This window comes from Scyliorhinus torazame, chromosome 21 (genome assembly GCF_047496885.1).
Source record: "Scyliorhinus torazame isolate Kashiwa2021f chromosome 21, sScyTor2.1, whole genome shotgun sequence".
Taxonomy (NCBI): domain Eukaryota; kingdom Metazoa; phylum Chordata; class Chondrichthyes; order Carcharhiniformes; family Scyliorhinidae; genus Scyliorhinus; species Scyliorhinus torazame.
The window spans coordinates 4,884,591-4,903,910 of NC_092727.1; the positions used below are offsets into that span (position 1 = coordinate 4,884,591).

At 45.7% G+C, this 19,320-nt stretch overlaps 1 protein-coding gene across 7 annotated transcripts in view; it reads right to left on the bottom strand.

The window, feature by feature from the left end:
- Positions 1-19,320, bottom strand: part of LOC140398116 (nectin-1-like) — a 574,692-nt gene that overhangs the window by 11,409 nt on the left and 543,963 nt on the right. For 2 of the 7 annotated variants that reach the window (XM_072486378.1, XM_072486383.1), the window contains one exon: positions 8,111-13,420. The exons of 1 other annotated variant lie outside the window; for it this stretch is intronic. In XM_072486378.1, coding sequence (XP_072342479.1) covers positions 13,205-13,420 — 216 coding nt within the window. In that variant the 3' untranslated portion in view covers positions 8,111-13,204. Of the gene's footprint in view, positions 1-8,110; positions 13,421-19,320 lie in introns of those variants that run through there. 4 more of the 7 variants (XM_072486381.1, XM_072486384.1, XM_072486382.1 and 1 more) reach the window with 2 other exon arrangements.

Here is a 19,320-nt window from a genome sequence, read left to right on the forward strand (position 1 = left end):
TACAGATCCTGTATCACAGTGTACAGACCCTGATCAGTGTACAGACCCTGATCAGTGTACAGACCCTGATCACAGTGGACAGAACCTGTATCAGTGTACAGGCCCTGTATTACAGTGTACAGATCCTGTATCACAGTGTACAGACCCTGATCAGTGTACAGACCCTGTATCAGTATACAGACCCTGATCAGTGTACAGACCCTGTATCACAGTGTACAGACCCTGATCACAGTGTACAGACCCTGTATCAGTATACAGACCCTGATCAGTGTACAGACCCTGTATCAGTATACAGACCCTGATCAGTGTACAGACCCTGATAAGGGTACAGACCCTGTATCACAGAGTACAGATCCTGTATCACAGTGTACAGACCCTGTAACAGTATACAGACCCTGTATCACAGTGTACAGACACTGTATCACAGTGTACAGACCCTGATCAGTGTACAGACCCTGTATCAGTATACAGACCCTGATCAGTGTACAGACCCTGATCACAGTGGACAGAACCTGTATCAGTGTACAGGCCCTGTATTACAGTGTACAGATCCTGTATCACAGTGTACAGACCCTGATCAGTGTACAGACCCTGTATCAGTATACAGACCCTGATCAGTGTACAGACCCTGTATCACAGTGTACAGACCCTGATCAGTGTACAGACCCTGTATCAGTATACAGACCCTGATCAGTGTACAGACCCTGATAAGGGTACAGACCCTGTATCACAGAGTACAGATCCTGTATCACAGTGTACAGACCCTGTAACAGTATACAGACCCTGTATCACAGTGTACAGACACTGTATCACAGTGTACAGACCCTGATCAGTGTACAGACCCTGATCACAGTGGACAGAACCTGTATCAGTGTACAGGCCCTGTATTACAGTGTACAGATCCTGTATCACAGTGTACAGACCCTGATCAGTGTACAGACCCTGATCACAGTGTACAGACACTGTATCACAGTGTACAGACACTGTATCACAGAGTACAGATCCTGATCAGTGTACAGACCCTGATCAGTGTACAGACCCTGATCACAGTGGACAGAACCTGTATCAGTGTACAGGCCCTGTATTACAGTGTACAGATCCTGTATCACAGTGTACAGACCCTGATCAGTGTACAGACCCTGATCAGTGTACAGACCCTGATCACAGTGGACAGAACCTGTATCAGTGTACAGGCCCTGTATTACAGTGTACAGATCCTGTATCACAGTGTACAGACCCTGATCAGTGTACAGACCCTGATCAGTGTACAGACCCTGATCACAGTGGACAGAACCTGTATCAGTGTACAGGCCCTGTATTACAGTGTACAGATCCTGTATCACAGTGTACAGACCCTGATCAGTGTACAGACCCTGTATCAGTATACAGACCCTGATCAGTGTACAGACCCTGTATCACAGTGTACAGACCCTGATCACAGTGTACAGACCCTGTATCAGTATACAGACCCTGATCAGTGTACAGACCCTGTATCAGTATACAGACCCTGATCAGTGTACAGACCCTGATAAGGGTACAGACCCTGTATCACAGAGTACAGATCCTGTATCACAGTGTACAGACCCTGTAACAGTATACAGACCCTGTATCACAGTGTACAGACACTGTATCACAGTGTACAGACCCTGATCAGTGTACAGACCCTGTATCAGTATACAGACCCTGATCAGTGTACAGACCCTGATCACAGTGGACAGAACCTGTATCAGTGTACAGGCCCTGTATTACAGTGTACAGATCCTGTATCACAGTGTACAGACCCTGATCAGTGTACAGACCCTGATCACAGTGTACAGACACTGTATCACAGTGTACAGACCCTGATCAGTGTACAGACCCTGTATCAGTATACAGACCCTGATCAGTGTACAGACCCTGATAAGGGTACAGACCCTGTATCACAGAGTACAGATCCTGTATCACAGTGTACAGACCCTGTAACAGTATACAGACCCTGTATCACAGTGTACAGACACTGTATCACAGTGTACAGACCCTGATCAGTGTACAGACCCTGTATCAGTATACAGACACTGATCAGTGTACAGACCCTGATCAGTGTACAGACCCTGATCACAGTGGACAGAACCTGTATCAGTGTACAGGCCCTGTATTACAGTGTACAGATCCTGTATCACAGTGTACAGACCCTGATCAGTGTACAGACCCTGATCACAGTGTACAGACACTGTATCACAGTGTACAGACACTGTATCACAGAGTACAGATCCTGTATCACAGTGGACAGATCCTGATCGGTGTACAGACCCTGTATCAGTATACAGACCCTGATCAGTGTACAGACCCTGTATCAGTGTACAGACCCTGATCACAGTGGACAGATCCTGTATCACAGTGTACAGACCCTGTATCAGTGTACAGACCCTGTATCATAGTGTGCAGACCGTGTGTCACAGTGTACAGACACTGTATCACAGTGTACAGACCCTGTATCATGGTGTCCAGACCCTGTATCACAGTGTACAGACCCTGTATCACGGTGCACATACCCTGTATCACGGTGCACAGACCCTGTATCACAGTGTACAGACCCTATATCACGGTGCACAGACCCTGTATCACAGTGTAGACACTGTATCAGAGTGTCCAGAACCTGTACCAGTGTAGACACTGTATCAGAGTGTATAGACCCTATATCAGTGTACAGACACTGTATCAGAGTGTACAGACCCTGTATCAGTGTACAGACCCTGTATCAGTGTACAGACCCTGTATCAGTGTACAGACCCTGATCAGTGTACAGACCCTGTATCAGTGTACAGACCCTGATCAGTGTACAGACCCTGTATCGCAGTGCACAGACCCGGATCACAGTGTAGAGACCCTATATCACAATGTACAGACCCTGATCACAGTGTACAGACCCTGTATTACAATGTACAGACCCTATATCACAGTGTACAGACCCTATATCACGGTGCACAGACCCTGTATCACAGTGTAGACACTGTATCAGCGTGTCCAGAACCTGTACCAGTGTAGACACTGTATCAGAGTGTATAGACCCTATATCAGTGTACAGACACTGTATCAGAGTGTACAGACCCTGTATCAGTGTACAGACCCTGTATCAGTGTACAGACCCTGTATCAGTGTACAGACCCTGATCAGTGTACAGACCCTGTATCAGTGTACAGACCCTGATCAGTGTACAGACCCTGTATCGCAGTGCACAGACCCGGATCACAGTGTAGAAACCCTATATCACAATGTACAGACCCTGATCACAGTGTACAGACCCTGTATTACAATGTACAGACCCTATATCACAGTGTACAGACCCTATATCACGGTGCACAGACCCTGTATCACAGTGTAGACACTGTATCAGCGTGTCCAGAACCTGTACCAGTGTAGACACTGTATCAGAGTGTATAGACCCTATATCAGTGTACAGACACTGTATCAGAGTGTACAGACCCTGTATCAGTGTACAGACCCTGTATCAGTGTACAGACCCTGTATCAGTGTACAGACCCTGATCAGTGTACAGACCCTGTATCAGTGTACAGACCCTGATCAGTGTACAGACCCTGTATCGCAGTGCACAGACCCGGATCACAGTGTAGAGACCCTATATCACAATGTACAGACCCTGATCACAGTGTACAGACCCTGTATTACAATGTACAGACCCTATATCACAGTGTACAGACCCTATATCACGGTGCACAGACCCTGTATCACAGTGTAGACACTGTATCAGCGTGTCCAGAACCTGTACCAGTGTAGACACTGTATCAGAGTGTATAGACCCTATATCAGTGTACAGACACTGTATCAGAGTGTACAGACCCTGTATCAGTGTACAGACCCTGTATCAGTGTACAGACCCTGTATCAGTGCACAGACCCTGTATCAGTGTACAGACCCTGTATCATGGTGTACAGACCTTGTATCACAGTGTACAGACGCTGTATCAAAGTGTACAGACCCTGTATCAGTGTACAGACCCTGATCAGTGTACTGACCCTGTATCAGTGTCCAGACCCTATATCACAGTGCACAGACCCTGATCACAGTGTACAGACCTTGCATCACAGTGTACAGACCCTGTATCAGTGTACAGACCCTGTATCATGGTGTACAGACCTTGTATCAGTGTACAGACCCTGTATCATGGTGTACAGACCTTGTATCACAGTGTACAATCCCTGATCAGTGTACAGACCTTGTATCACAGTGTACAGACCCTGTATCACAGTGCACTGACCCTGATCACAGTGTACAGACCCTGTATCAGTGTACAGACCCTGTATCGCCGTGTACAGACCCTGTATCGCAGTGTACAGATCCTGTATCAGAGTGTATAGACCCTGTATCACGGTGTACAGACCCTGCATCATGGTGTACAGACCCTGTATCATGGTGTACAGACCTTGTATCACAGTGTACAGACCCTGTATCATAGTGCACAGACCCTGATCGCAGTGTACAGACCCTGATCACAGTGTGCAGACCCTGTATCGCAGTGTACAGACGCTGTATCGCAGTGTACAGATCCTGTATCAGTGTACAGACGCTGTATCACAGTGTACAGACCCTGTATCATAGTGCACAGACCTTGTATCACAGTGTACAGACCCTGATCGCAGTGTACAGACCCTGTATCGCAGTGTACAGACCCTGATCGCAGTGTACAGACCCTGTATCGCAGTGTACAGACCCTGTATCGCAGTGTACAGATCCTGTATCAGTGTACAGACCCTGTATCACAGTGTACAGACCCTGTATCATAGTGCACAGACCCTGTATCACAGTGTACAGACCCTGTATCATAGTGCACAGACCCTGTATCACAGTGTACAGACCCTGTATCATAGTGCACAGACCTTGTATCACAGTGTACAGACCCTGATCGCAGTGTACAGACCCTGATCACAGTGTGCAGACCCTGTATCTCAGTGTACAGACCCTGTATCGCAGTGTACAGATCCTGTATCAGTGTACAGACGCTGTATCACATTGTACAGACGCTGTATCATGGTGTACATCACTAAACCTTTGCAAAATCTCTTTTTGAAATGCAACAACTCTAGTAATAACAATTGATATCTTTGTAAGATATTAACCTGCTCACTATAGTAGCCGCTCCCCATGAATGGCTTGTGAAATTCTTAACACTGATCCATCTAAAGAGACATTGACTGAGGATGTAATGTCTGGTTATAGACAACAGGTTCAACCAAAATCTGAATTGTAGATTGAGGATTATATATTAAACATTAATGAGGAAATGATTGGTGTCTAGAATCTGCTCAAATCAATCTAACAATTGAACTTTGTAGATTGCTGTAAGGTACAGAACGATGCTGCCAGTATCCAGTGTCCCCGATGTGGTATACTCCTGGGGGAGGGAGCGGTAAGGGTGATGAGTTTAACTATATAAATATCAGTTATGATTCTGGTGTGTCAAAATTAGCAGGAAATAGCAGAAATGGTGGAAGTCTCTCGAAGGGAAGGTCACATATGTCGAGTTGGTTAGGCAGCACTGCTGAACCCCCGGTAAACTATCAACACACACACAGCAACTTGTTTGACATCTTCTTGAGATATTTCGGCTTGGCCATGAACTTGCTCTGAACTGAAGGAAATGAATGAGGAAACGCCACGTTGTCCTGTCAAGTGTCCTCCACGAAAATGGCTCAGCTGCTTGTCTTGTTAATGTCAATGAGTTTATCAACTGATCCAGAAGGTCAACAACCACATTGTAATGAGGTATCATTCAACAATCACGGGAAAAGAGTCACTCAGGCTCTAATTAGAAATAATGAGAGAGGATGATGGCGGGGAAGAGGCAGAGGGTGAGTGGGGGCAGAGTGAGAGAGACAGAGAAAGAGAGGGGCAGGGTGAGAGAGACAGAGAAAGAGAGGGGCAGAGTGAGAGAGACAGAGAAAGAGAGGGGCAGGGTGAGAGAGACAGAGAAAGAGAGGGGCAGGGCGAGAGAGACAGAGAAAGAGAGGGGCAGGTTGAGAGAGACAGAGAAAGAGAGGGGCAGGGTGAGAGAGACAGAGAAAGAGAGGGGCAGGGTGAGAGAGACAGAGAAAGAGAGGGGCAGGGTGAGAGAGACAGAGAAAGGGAGGGGCAGGGTGAGAGAGACAGAGAAAGAGAGGGGCAGGGTGAGAGAGACAGAGAAAGAGAGGGGCAGGGTGAGAGAGACAGAGAAAGAGAGGGGCAGGGCGAGAGAGACAGAGAAAGGGAGGGGCAGGGCGAGAGAGACAGAGAAAGAGAGGGGCAGGGCGAGAGAGACAGAGAAAGGGAGGGGCAGGGCGAGAGAGACAGAGAAAGAGAGGGGCAGGGCGAGAGAGACAGAGAAAGAGAGGGGCCGGGTGAGGAGGATGGAATCAGCAACCCTTCCAAAATCCTTTGGGAGTCCTCAGGAATCGGGCTCAATCTCCCAGAGGCCAAGCAAAGCATTCCGGGATCATTTCAAACAAAATCAGAAAACACTGGGCAATCTCAGCAGCATCATAGAATTTACAGTGCAGAAGGAGGCCATTCGGCCCATCGAGTCTGCACCGGCTCTTGGAAAGAGCACCCTACCCAAGGTCAACACCTCCACCCTATCCCCATAACCCAGTAACCCCACCCAACACTAAGGGCAATTTTGGACACTAAAGGCAATTTATCATGGCCAATCCACCTAACCTGCACATCTTTGGACTGTGGGAGGAAACCGGAGCACCCGGAGGAAACCCACGCACACACGGGGAGGATGTGCAGACTCCGCACACACAGTGACCCAAGCCGGAATCGAACCTGGGACCCTGGAGCTGTGAAGCAATTGTGCTATCCACAATGCTACCGTGCTGCAGGTCTGACAGCATCTGGATAACTCGAAATATCAGCTCCCTTCTCTCTCCACAGACGCTGTCAGACCTGCTGAGGTTGTCCAGTATTTTCTGTTTTTGTTTCAGATTCCGGCATCCGCAGGAACATTTCAGCCGGACTGAGACTGGTAATAATAATAATAATCTTTAGTGTAACAAGTAGGCTTACATTAACATTGCAATTAAGTTACTGTGAAAAGCCCCTAGTCGACACGCTCCGGCGCCTGTTCAGGTACACGGAGGGAGAATTCAGAATGTCCAATTCACCTAACAGCACGTCTTTCAGAACTTGTGGGAGGAAACCGGAGCACCCGGAGGAAACCCACGCAGACACGGGGAGAACGTGCAGACTCCGCACAGACAGTGACCAAAGCAGGAATCGACCCTGGGACTGTGAAGCAACAGTGCTAACCACTGTGCTACTATGCCGCCCTTGGATGGTCAGATGCTGCATTTGTGAATAGTTAATGACATTATCATTATTATAGAATCAAAGAATTTACAGTGCAGAAGGATGCCATTCAGCCCATCGCGTTTGCACCGACCCTATGAAAGAGCGCCCATCCCATCCCCGTAACCCAGTAACTAGTAAGGAAAGGTGACCGGTACAGGCTTGGAGGGCCGAAGTGCCTGTTCCTGTGCTGTATTGTTCTTTGTTCTTGTTCTTTGTTGTAATCCCACCTAACATTTCTGGACATTAAGGGCAATTTAGCACGGCCAATCCACCTACCCTGTACATCTTTGGACTGTGGGAGGAAACCGGAGCACCCGAAGGAAACGAACGCACACACGGGGAGAACGTGCAGACTCCGCACAGTCAGTGACCCGGGGCCGGAATTGAACCCGGGACCCTGAAGCTGCGAGGAGGCAGTGCTAACCACTGTGTCACCGTGCCGCCCCCGTGTCAGATTGAATTGGTGGTGACCGGGTGTACTGTGCAGAGCATTTCCAGCCCTCCAGAGAGCAAAAGGCAGGGGACAGGATTGTTCATATTGAGTCATAAAATGTAGGTGACAGGTTTGTTCCCCCTGACTGGCCCAAGTGGCATCTCCTGGAATATGTCCAGCCAGAGTTGAAGAGGCGAGTGAGGCAGAGAGAGAGAGTGAAGCAGAGGCGGACAGAGTGAGGCAGAGAGAATGAGACAGAGTGACAGAGGGAGACACAGTGATGGAGTGAAGCAGAGAGAGGTGGCGTGTGGCACAGAGAGCGGGAAGCAGTAAGGCAGAGATCGAATGAGATTGCAGTTGTAAATTTTTTTTATCACACTCAATGTCACTATTTCTTTGAAGAATGCAAAACACTTTTGCCCCAAAATGTGATGTCTGCAATAAGCGGAATCTAAGTCTGAATAACTGTAACGCCGATCGAATGGGGAGATGAGTTTGGAATTATCTTTGTACTTCTCCAAAAAGAAAATCATCATTCAAAATGTACAGAATTCATTTTACATGACAGGAGACATGCATTCAAAAGGTGTAAAAGACATTGAATAATTAAAGAATTAAAACACATTTGCAGTACAGGTGATTGACAACAGAGTGTGACAGTCAGATGGACGACAGGTCCTCCTGTCAGGCAACAGGGTCCCTCCAATCAGATCAAAGAAAATGAGACAGAAATGTAATTGTTTCCAGCATTTAACCATGGGAAGAAAGAAGCTATATCAAAGTGATCAATAACCAGAGTATTATGTGATCAATAAACATATTTCTATGATCAATAACATTGTTATATGATCAATAACACAATAAAGAAGCAAATCATTATCAATAACAATATTGGATGGTCACTAACTGTTGTTTGATCACCGAATGAGGAACTTTTTTGAACTTTCGCTAGAAATAATTCCCAGGGGCAGTTTAATAAAAACAGTGTTAGCGGCCAGTGAGCCCTGACTGAGTCACACTGCCAGAGAGGGTACATTGGCAGTGTGACACAGTGGGGCCACTGCAATGTTGTCCAATCAGGTATCGGGGTAAGTTTCCAAAATGAAACTAAAACTGCAGCAGATGTGTGGTAGGACAATCAGTGCCTGGAACAATGCAAGCTAAATGTTTTAAGATTTATTCTCTATCTCTTTATTTCTCACTCCGATACACCTCTCCTCAAATCTAGTTCAATGTTGACTTTGGATATTTCAGGAACTGTGCATGAATCCTACCCTCCTTTGAAATATCAGCAGCACTGACAAGTAGTAATTCAGTCCACAAACCAACAGCAACAACATTAATGGAGATCTGTGGGAGGGCAGGTGTTTGAAAGACGTGCTTGTTAGGTGAATTGGACATTCTGAATTCTCCCTCTGTGTACCCGAACAGGCGCCGGAGTGTGGTGACTAGGGGCTTTTCACAGTAACTTATTACGGTGTTAATGTCAGCCTACTTGTGACACTAATAAAGATTATTATTATTGGCAGTTCTCCACTTTCACTGAGCTGTTTGGTACTGCAGTCAGGTTGTTTTATTCACTGTATTTTTAGGGCTCTCTATGCCCCGCAAGAGGAATTGCACAAGGACATAACTCAGGACGGAGGAATGGTCATTTGGCCATGAAGCTCCTTCTCGTCCAGTAAATGTGTCACAGCATCTTATGGTGTTGTGAATAACCCTTTATGGTGTTGTGAATAACCCTTTGACCTTTCCTTCTGTTTGCCAAACTTTCTTTGTTCTTTTAATACTTCCTCCTGATATCTGCTTGAGATTAATATGCTCTGTTCCTCTGCTTTTAGTGTAGGTTTTGAACGGAGTCTGCCAATGCAAAGTGAAGAGAGCTTGTGAAGGGTATTTTCTGCACAAAATTTATGGCTGAACATTTGGTTCCTTTTCAGTGAGAGCGTGAATATTCTATCGTTCCAGCTTTGTGATTTTGCTGAGTATGATTTTCAAAGATCTAAGATTGAATACCTGCACTCCAGCAAAGAAAGGGAGGGAATCCATCAGGAGGGAGACATTTCACATCCTGGGTTCAATCACTTGGCATTTTTCCTGTTCTTTTAAAGCTTAAATTTTAAATAGTGCTGAGATACCAAAAAACATGTTTCAGTGCAATGTGGCAGTCCGGGCAGTATATATCATAGTGCAATAATAGGAATTGGGAACTCTATCTGAAGGGAGAGGGAAGAGATTTGGTCCATTGGAATTTATCAGAAAGGGAATCAATGCGGTGCACCTGGTGCATTGGAATTCTATCCCGAAGGAGAGAATAGGATGTGGTATTGGGTCCACTGGTTCTTAAATTATGGGAGTGAATGGGAAGATGTGGCCTGTTGAAATTGAATTCCAATAGAGGGAGCAGGACAGTTTGGGATATTGACGTTAATGCTATTAGAATGAATGGGCAGGGATTTGGGATATTGGGATTCTGAACAGTGGGAATGAATGGGCAGGGGTTTGGGATTCTGCACAGTGGGAATGAATGGGAAGGGCTTTGGTATATTGAGATTATGTACAGTGGGAATGAATTGGAAGGGGTTTGGGATATTGTGATTCTGTACAGTGGGAATGAATGGGAAGGGTTTGCGATATTGAGATTCTGTACAGTGGGAGTGATTGGGAAGGGTTTGGGATATTGGGATTCTGTACAGTGGGAATGAATGGGAAGGGTTTGGGATATTGGGATTCTGTACAGTGGGAATGAATGGGAAGGGGTTTAAGACTCTGCACAGTGGGAATGAATTGGAAGGGTTTGCGATATTGAGATTCTGTACAGTGGGAGTGATTGGGAAGGGTTTGGGATATTGGGATTCTGTACAGTGGGAATGAATGGGAAGGGTTTGGGATATTGGGATTCTGTACAGTGGAATTGAATGGGAAGGGGTTTGGGATATTGGGATTCTGTACAGTGGGAATGAATGGCAAGAGCTTGGGATATTGAGATTCTGTACAGTGGGAATGAATGTGAAGGGGTTTGGGATATTGTGATTCTGCACAGTGGGAATGAATTGGTAGGGTTTGCGATATTGAGATTCTGTACATTGGGAATTAATGGGAAGGGTTTGGGATATTGGGATTCTGTACAGTGGGAATGAAAGGGAAGGGTTTGGGATATTGGATATCTGCACAGTGGGAATGATTGGGAAGGGTTTGGGATATTGGGATTCTGTAGTGGGAATGAATGGGAAGGGGTTTGAGATATTGGGATTCTGTACAGTGGGAATGAATGGCAAGAGCTTGGGATATTGAGATTCTGTACAGTGGGAGTGAATGGGAAGGGGTTTACGGAGCTGCTGCCCAAGTGAAGGTTCTGGAACAGTCCAGTTTCACATTAAATTCATATTCCAGGATGTTAAAAATAAACAGTGGGACATTGTGTAGTTGATGTTTTGCTGACCTCACTAAGAGCAAAAGTAGCAGTTTCCAACTAATCTATATCTTGATGCTGTTCGACTATGTTTGTTGGCCAATGATAACACCAAAATACCCCATCTCCATCAGCTTGCTTCAAAATAATCTCTGTATCCATCATTCTTTCTATATCAAGAGACACTTTTTGTCAGATAAAAATGCAGTTGGGGTTATTAAACTATAAACTGTCATATCCACAACTCTATATAGAGATTATTTCCATCACTAAAATAGTACTTGTCAAAGTGCTCCGACATCTTCTAATGTGCTACTGGTGCCTTACATGCCCAGAGAATCTCAACCTCAATCTTGGGTCTGTGCTAATTCAGGGATCTCAAATGGGACCAACACTCCAGGTTCTGCCACTAGCCTCTGTCCCAGAGGTCGGGGGGAAGGGGACACCAGCGAGGGCTCCTGCTCCTGGTCGCTACCCACTCAACCTTGCTGCTGGGGGAGGGGGGGGGAGCAGAATTGGCTTTAGCTCTGGTGCTCTCGTATTGAATGTCCTGCTGACACACACTGAGCACCCTCGCACATGTGGGTGAGGCAGCACATTTAGGAAGCGCCCATGGGGCTTACACGCCAACAAGACCCAGTGCCTTCAGAGCAGGAGGGGAAAAACTTAAGAAGCTTCACAAAGCTCTTGTTTGTCCAGAGTCAGTGTTCACTTTACCCTTGGAATGCCCATGGCTAAAAGGTCCTATCAAATGTCCTCGATGAGATAGTTGGCTGTTACGTCTCATATTCCCCATTCTTCCAGTGCTCCTGTCCCCTTCATCCCTTCCCTGCTCGTTCTGTCCCCTCAGTTCTTTAGGCAGTGCCTTTGCCAGCCTAGCCGGGCCCCAGCACTGCGTCACCGAGGCTCCTTGATTCAGGCCCATGTATGTTCATGATATTCAGTGATTGTTTAGCTGTTCTTAACATTAACATTTCTTCCACCACCTGCTCATAGAAGGCCTCAGTTTTCAGACTGAGTGCTTCTTAAGGAACTGCTGGAGGATCAATTTGCATCTAATCTTCAGAATGGTGTTTTTGATTCCCAGGCGCTCCCTCTGCAAAGACAGTTTGAACTGGCTCCATAGAAGGTGCTTTATGATTGGGTCAAAAGGAGGGGCCAGGCCGAGTGTTGCCCGGCTGTGACCCTCCCAGACATGGGTAACACTGGAAAGTCTGACTCTCTGCAGGATCAACCATTAAATGGAGGCTTCACACCAATCATTGCTCACAGACAAAGACAGAAAAGTGCCATAGAATATTGGGTCATGATCACGCTCTCCATGACTGGCCAACCATTATCGCAACGTGGGGATAAGCAGCCAATCGGAAAAGAGGTTGACACTGGACACACGTGCACATTTCCATTAGACCCATTCCTCTGCATCACAATTCGACAGAGAACCTTGCCGGTTATTGATCAGTCAGTGTTCAAGGGGCAGTGACAACAGAAATACCAGGCTTGCAAGCAGGGATTTCTGCATGTAAAGTAAGACTTGAGCCTGGTGCATCAAACACAGCAGCAGCAGCATTGTATACCCACTGTCACTCGCACAAGAACAATATCAAACGCCACTAACAACTTTCAACATTCTCCCCTCCCTGCCTCACCCCTCCCCACCCCCCCAACTCGCCCACCCCGACATCAGTTTACGTGCAGTAGCACCTTGGCTCACAAGCCAGCACTCCTGATGGTATCAGTCCCAAAGCACTATCACAAGTTCTTGGCCAGGAGAGATTTGCATGTGTTTGTTTTCAGGTGGCACTTGCGAAGACAAAATCACGGTGTTAACTCTTTTGCGACCAGCATGGTAGAACCATTCCCCGTGCGTGTGCGTGCCACATGCGTTACGAGAGAGTGAAACAAAACTTCCATCCCGTTGGTTAACAAAGGGTTAAGCAGCTTTATGTCCAATGTCTGAAGGTGGGGTTTGGAGTTAAGACAGTGGGCTCAGCGCTGTGTCCTCACGGTCACCGTCAGTCAGCGATGGTCATTTACACATATTGTTCTTTCGGGTAAATGTAGGGTACCCGTGAGCCAGGCTGGGGGTATCTGTGAGAGGTGCTGGGGTAGTGAGAAGGGTCTGGGGGTCTATACGATAACTGATTATAAATAGAGTGGAGTTGCTCCAAAAAGTCGTCTTGGTAATCGTGCTGGCCATTCACGTATTTATCCTCGTCTGATAGTTCTTCATAGCGGTTCCCATTGTACTGTGGAGATAAAGACAGGTCAGAATTCACAATCGGTTCTGCTCTGAGAAATCTAGCAACATAAAATCATTGATAAAACCCTTCAATTAGTCAGGGCTGTCCCCTTGTGACCCGACTGTCACTGACTCTCACAGGAATAACAGCCACTCTCTGGTTCCTCATTCATACTAGATTCTCCCAAAATGGGACTCTGTTCCCACGCCGGCGTAAAAACGGTGGAGTTTTACTCCAGAAATTACAAGAAACAGGTTGAGCTAATTCTCAGCCCTGCAGGGGGCGAGCAGGAACCCGGAGTAAATCTCGCAGCTTTAGCTGCGGATACGGGCCCCGCACTTCTGGTTTGGAGTCCGCACATGCGCAAGGCGGCGGCTTCCAGCGGCCGCGCCGAGATCCATGGCGGACCCGGCCCGCGGAGCCACACAGAGAAATTAGACTCCCCGATCGGCCGCGTGCCCGAGCATCTAACCCCGCAAATCTAGTCCCCAGCTGCCTATAAGGCCCCCCCTGGCCTCCGATCCGCCCACCCCCGACAAGGGCGACCACGGACTGAGTCCGCAGCCGCCACGCGAGCATCCCAACCGGCAATAGATGGTTAGTTCCACGCCGTCGGGAACTTGGCCGGTCGGGAGCGTAGGTTTGCTCGGCGGGCCTCTGACAATGGGCCCCCAGCCACGCGGTGTACTCTGCCGTCACGCCGATTTTCGGGGCCCGGAGAATCGGCGGACTGGGGCTGGGCCCCGAAGTGGATTCTCCACCCCCGCAACAGCTGCGATTTCGGCCTGGGACTGCGGAGAATCCAGCCCCTTCTGTGAGATTCCAACAGCGACTTCATCCACCATTTCATGCATGTCAGTGCACACATTACACATACACTTTGGGAAATGCACAACAGTCAATTCATCTAATCAGCAGCTAATTTAATACAACTACCACTTTGTCATTGATCACATTGGAATGCAGATTGTAAAGGTTCTGCTCTGTGTGTGTGTGAACACTGCTCAGTTGCCTGGGCGATAGAAGGTGATGAGTTTCATTGAGGTTGGAGCTGGGTCTTGTTTGGTGAGGTCCGATAGCGATTGGTTTCCATTGGGCTTCGCTGCAGTGACGGCCCAGCAGGTTGCCTTCAACTCTCTCTGCGGCCTCACCGTTGCCAAGTGTGTAAACTCCTCCAGCCCAGCGGCCCTCCAAGATATCTGCTCTCTCGTTGCACACCCCCAGATTCCATCGCTCCACCATTGGCAGCCGTGCCTTCAGCTGCCTCGCCCCCGAGTCTGGAATCCCTCCCTTAAACCTCTCTACCTCTCTGTCTCTCCTCCTTTAGAAAGCTCCTTAAAACCTACTTCTTTAACCAAGCTATTCAAATATTTCCCTCTGTGGCTCGGTGTTCGATTTTCTTTTGATAACACTCCTGTGAAGTGTCTCGAAGGCATTTGACTACATTAAAGATGCTACAAAAATGCAAATTGTTGAGGCTGACCTAAGAACAGTAACAGAGAGAATCTTCTCGTGCAGCAATAATTAGACTGAGATTTTGCTTCACTTATGAGTGGAGTTGGATTCACGTTTGTGCTTTTTCCATCATTTCCATCCAGATGGAAGCTTAGTTGATTGACAAATGGGTCATCCTTCCAAAAAGCAAGGTTCTTTTTAAAGAAACACCTTTCACAGATCTTCTCCTCCTGAAGGAACTGCCACCTGTAAGTTTGCTGGGCCACTGAAGTCTCATCGCTAAAGTTCTGTATTCCATCTCTACATGGCCCAGTGTTCCCAATGTTTCTCTGTATGCCAGTGTCCGAGTGCATACCTGTATTCCCAGTGTACATAAGAATCCCAGTGCTCCCAGTGCATCTCCCCTGTATCACAATTGTTATGGTCCAGGGTTTAGAGAACCCCAAAGTGTATCATGGAGTTCACCTGACCCACAACTTTTAATAGATTGTGGTATGGGGAGCACACGGCCCACTCTACAGGTGTGGTACAGCAGAAAATGGACCAGTGGTTTTTAAAACAAAACAATGTTTATTCTATGAACTCAAGTTAACCTTTTTAAAACAAACAGTGAATCTCTTAGAAACCATTAATTCAAATACACCCCCCAAAGAATACAACACTAAGTAATCTGTATGCTGATCTTTTAACATCCAAAAACTTAACAAACCTCCAAACAGGAGCATATCAGGGTTTACATTTAAGACTGAAAACATTTATAATTCTTCTGAATTCACCAAATGATTAAGAGATAGTCCTTCATGGCAGAGATCAACGGCAGTGCAGCTCACAGACACACCCAAGCTTTCTCAAACTGAAACTCAAAAAAAGCAGTAGAGCTCAGCTCCACCCACACTCTGACATCACTCTAGTAACATGAGCAGCTCCATTTCTTAAAGGTACATTTCTTAAACACCCATTTCTTAAAGGGTACTCTCACATGACACCTCCCCCCAAGAAAAACAAACAAACCATCAACTTCAAGATGGTTTCATTTTTCACCTTTTCACCATCCTTTAAGAAATGCACACAGTAAATATACATTTTGTTTCAAAAAACAACACACGCAAACAGGTATAATCATATAGTCCATTTTTTTCCTTCTTCTTCCTCCAACGGAAATTGCTTCCGTTAATCACATTCGTGACAAAGCATCGGCTATCACGTTTTCTCGTCCTGCCACATGTACTATTTTTAAATGAAATGGCTGTAACAATAAACTCCAGCGAAATAGCCTCGCATTGTTATTCCGGAATCGCTCCAAAAACGCCAACGAATTATGATCAGTACATATAACGGTGTCAGACGGATTGCTGGTCACATAAATGTGAAAATGTTGCAAAGCCAGCACCAAACGCAAAGTCTCCTTCTCAATCGTCGAATACTTTTTCTGGTGAGAATTTAATTTTTTTGAAAAATAACCAACAGGCCGCCCTAGCCCTTCATCGTCGTCTTGTAGAAGCATCGCACCTACGCCCACATCACTCGCATCGACCGCCACTTTGAGTGGTTGGGTATAATTTGGGATGGCTAACACAGGAGCAGTGGTTATCACAGCCTTCAGGCCGTGAAATGCCTGTTGACACTCCGCTGTCCACTGGAATTTGTTACGCTTCTTGAGCAAGTCCATCAGTGGAGCGACCACACTGCTAAAATTTGGTACAGATTTGCGGTAAAATCCACTCATACCAAGAAACCGCATTATTTCCCGTCATGTTGAGGATATCGGAAACTCCCCAATAACTTTTGTTTTCACATCACATTGGACCATTCGACCCTGTCCGATTGTATGGCCAAGGAAAGTGACTTGGGCTTTTCCAAATTCACTTTTGGCTAGGTTTATCACCAAACCCGCCTCCTGAAGTCGATCGAATAACTCCATCAGATGTTTTAAATGTTCTTTCCATGTCTGGCTGAAAATTACCAGATCGTCGATGTATACCGCACAATTGGGTAATCCTGAAACAACTTTTTTAGTTAACCGTTGAAATGTGGCTGGGGCGTTTTTCATGGCAAATAGCATAACTTTGAATTGGTATATACCATCTGGAGTCACAAAAGCTGAAATCTCCTTTGCCCTTTCGGATAAAGGTACCTGCCAGTAACCTTTGAGTAAATCCAATTTGGAAATAGAAGCGGACTGTCCCACGTTCTCAATGCAATCCTCCAAACGTGGGATAGGATAAGACTCCGTTCTTGTAACTGCATTAACTTTTCTATAGTCCACACACAACCGTTGGGTACCGTCTGGTTTAGGCACCATCTCAATGGGTGAGCTCCATTGGCTGCGACCCACTTCAATTATGCCATTTTTAAGCATACTCTCAATCTCTTTGTTAACCTGTGCCAATTTTAAAGGGTTAAGTCTGTATGGATGTTGTTTGATTGGAACAGCATTTCCCACATCTACATCATGTATAGCCATTTTAGTACTTCCCAATTTATCTCAACAAACTTGCCCATGTGATAACAATAACTCTTTCAGGTCAGTTTGTTTTTCCTCTGGAAGGTAACTCAACAATTTATCCCAATTTTTAAGAACATCCTCATTTTCCAATTTAATTTGAGGTATGTCAAATTCACAGTCATCTGGATTTGGTTCATCACTTTGAGTTAGAATCATTAAAATTTCACAGTAACTTCATTTGAAGCCTACTTGTGACAATAAGTGATTTTCATTTCATTTTCATTTTCATTTCATTTCACCTCCTCCTTTTTCTCTCCTTCCCTTTCAAAGTACCTTTTAAGCATATTCACATGACACACTCGGTGAGTCTTCCTTCTATCTGGGATTTTTAACCACATAATTCACCTCACTTAATTTCCTTTCAATCTGATAAGGTCCACAAAACCTAGCTTTTAGAGGTTCACCTACCGCTGGTAACAACACTAAAACTTTATCCCCACTGGTAAAACTACGAACTTTGGATTTCTTGTCCGCTACCCGTTTCATCACATTTTGTGCAACTTTCAAATGTTGTCTCGCCAATTCACCTGCTTTATTTAATCGTTCCCAAAAATTTGACACGTAATCCAATAGTGTAATTTCCAATTTCTCACTCACCAATTTTTCCTTAATCAATTTAAGTGGTCCTCTTACCTCATGACCAAAAATTAGTTCAAAAGGACTAAATTTGGTTGACTCATTAGGTGCATCCCTAATTGCAAACAGTACGAATGGAATTCGTTTATCCCAATCCGCTGGATAATCTTGACAATACGCCCTCAACATTGTCTTTAATGTCTGATGCCACCTTTCTAACGCTCCCTGCGATTCTGGATGGTACGCAGTTGATTTAAATTGTTTTATTCCTAAGCTATCCATTACTTCTTTGAATAACCTCGAGGTAAAATTTGCTCCTTGATCCGATTGTATTTCTGGGGGTAGTCCATATCTCGTGAAGAATTTAAGTAACTCCTCCACAATCTTTTTAGCTGTAATATTACGTACTGGAATGGCCTCTGGAAACCTCGTAGACACATCCATTATAGTCAAAAGATATTGATTTCCACTTTTTGTTTTCGGAAGCGGTCCTACGCAATCAATTAGGACCCTTGTTCCTCAAATGCTGGAATGGGTATTAAGGGCGCTGGTTTTATCACTGCTTGAGGTTTCCCTATCACTTGACATGGTGTGACATGATTGACAAAATTTAACTACATCTTTATGCAGTCCAGGCCAATAAAAATGTTTTTGGATTTTAGCTTAAGTTTTCCTTATCCCCAAATGACCTCCCACTGGTACCTCATGTGCAACTCGCAACACCTCCTTTCTATACCCTACCGGCGATACTACTTGATGAACTTCTGCCCACTTTTCATCCGCCTGCATATGTAAAAGTCTCCATTTTCTCATCAAGACATCGCTTTTACAGTAATAACACTCTGGTATACACGCAGATTCCTCTTCCGTGTATGCTTTCTGATACATCCGTTTTATTTCTATATCTTTTTGTTGTAACTCCACCAATTTTCCTGAACTAAAAATATCCGCCTCATCCTCCACCTGTTCTTGTTCTTTTTCAACCATCTGATCAAAAATCGTTTCTGATAATTGCATTTCAACTTCATCTTCACTCTTTGATTTCTCCTCTTGTCTTAACCTGTGACTTTGCGACCTTGTTACTACACAATCCGGAAAAATCCCAGGATATTCGTCCTTCAACACTTCAGTTGTCTGATTTTCCACTAGCTTATCAACCACTGTACGCATCACTCCCACTTGCGATCCAGCTATATCATTACCCAAGATAAACTGTATTCCTGGACAAGATAGTTTCTCTGTTACTCCTACTACCACTTCACCACTCTTCACTGGACTTTCCAACCTTATCTTATATAATGGAACGCTATTCCTCTCACCCTGAATTCCACATATTACCACCTTTTCTGGCAACATTCTTCCCAAACTA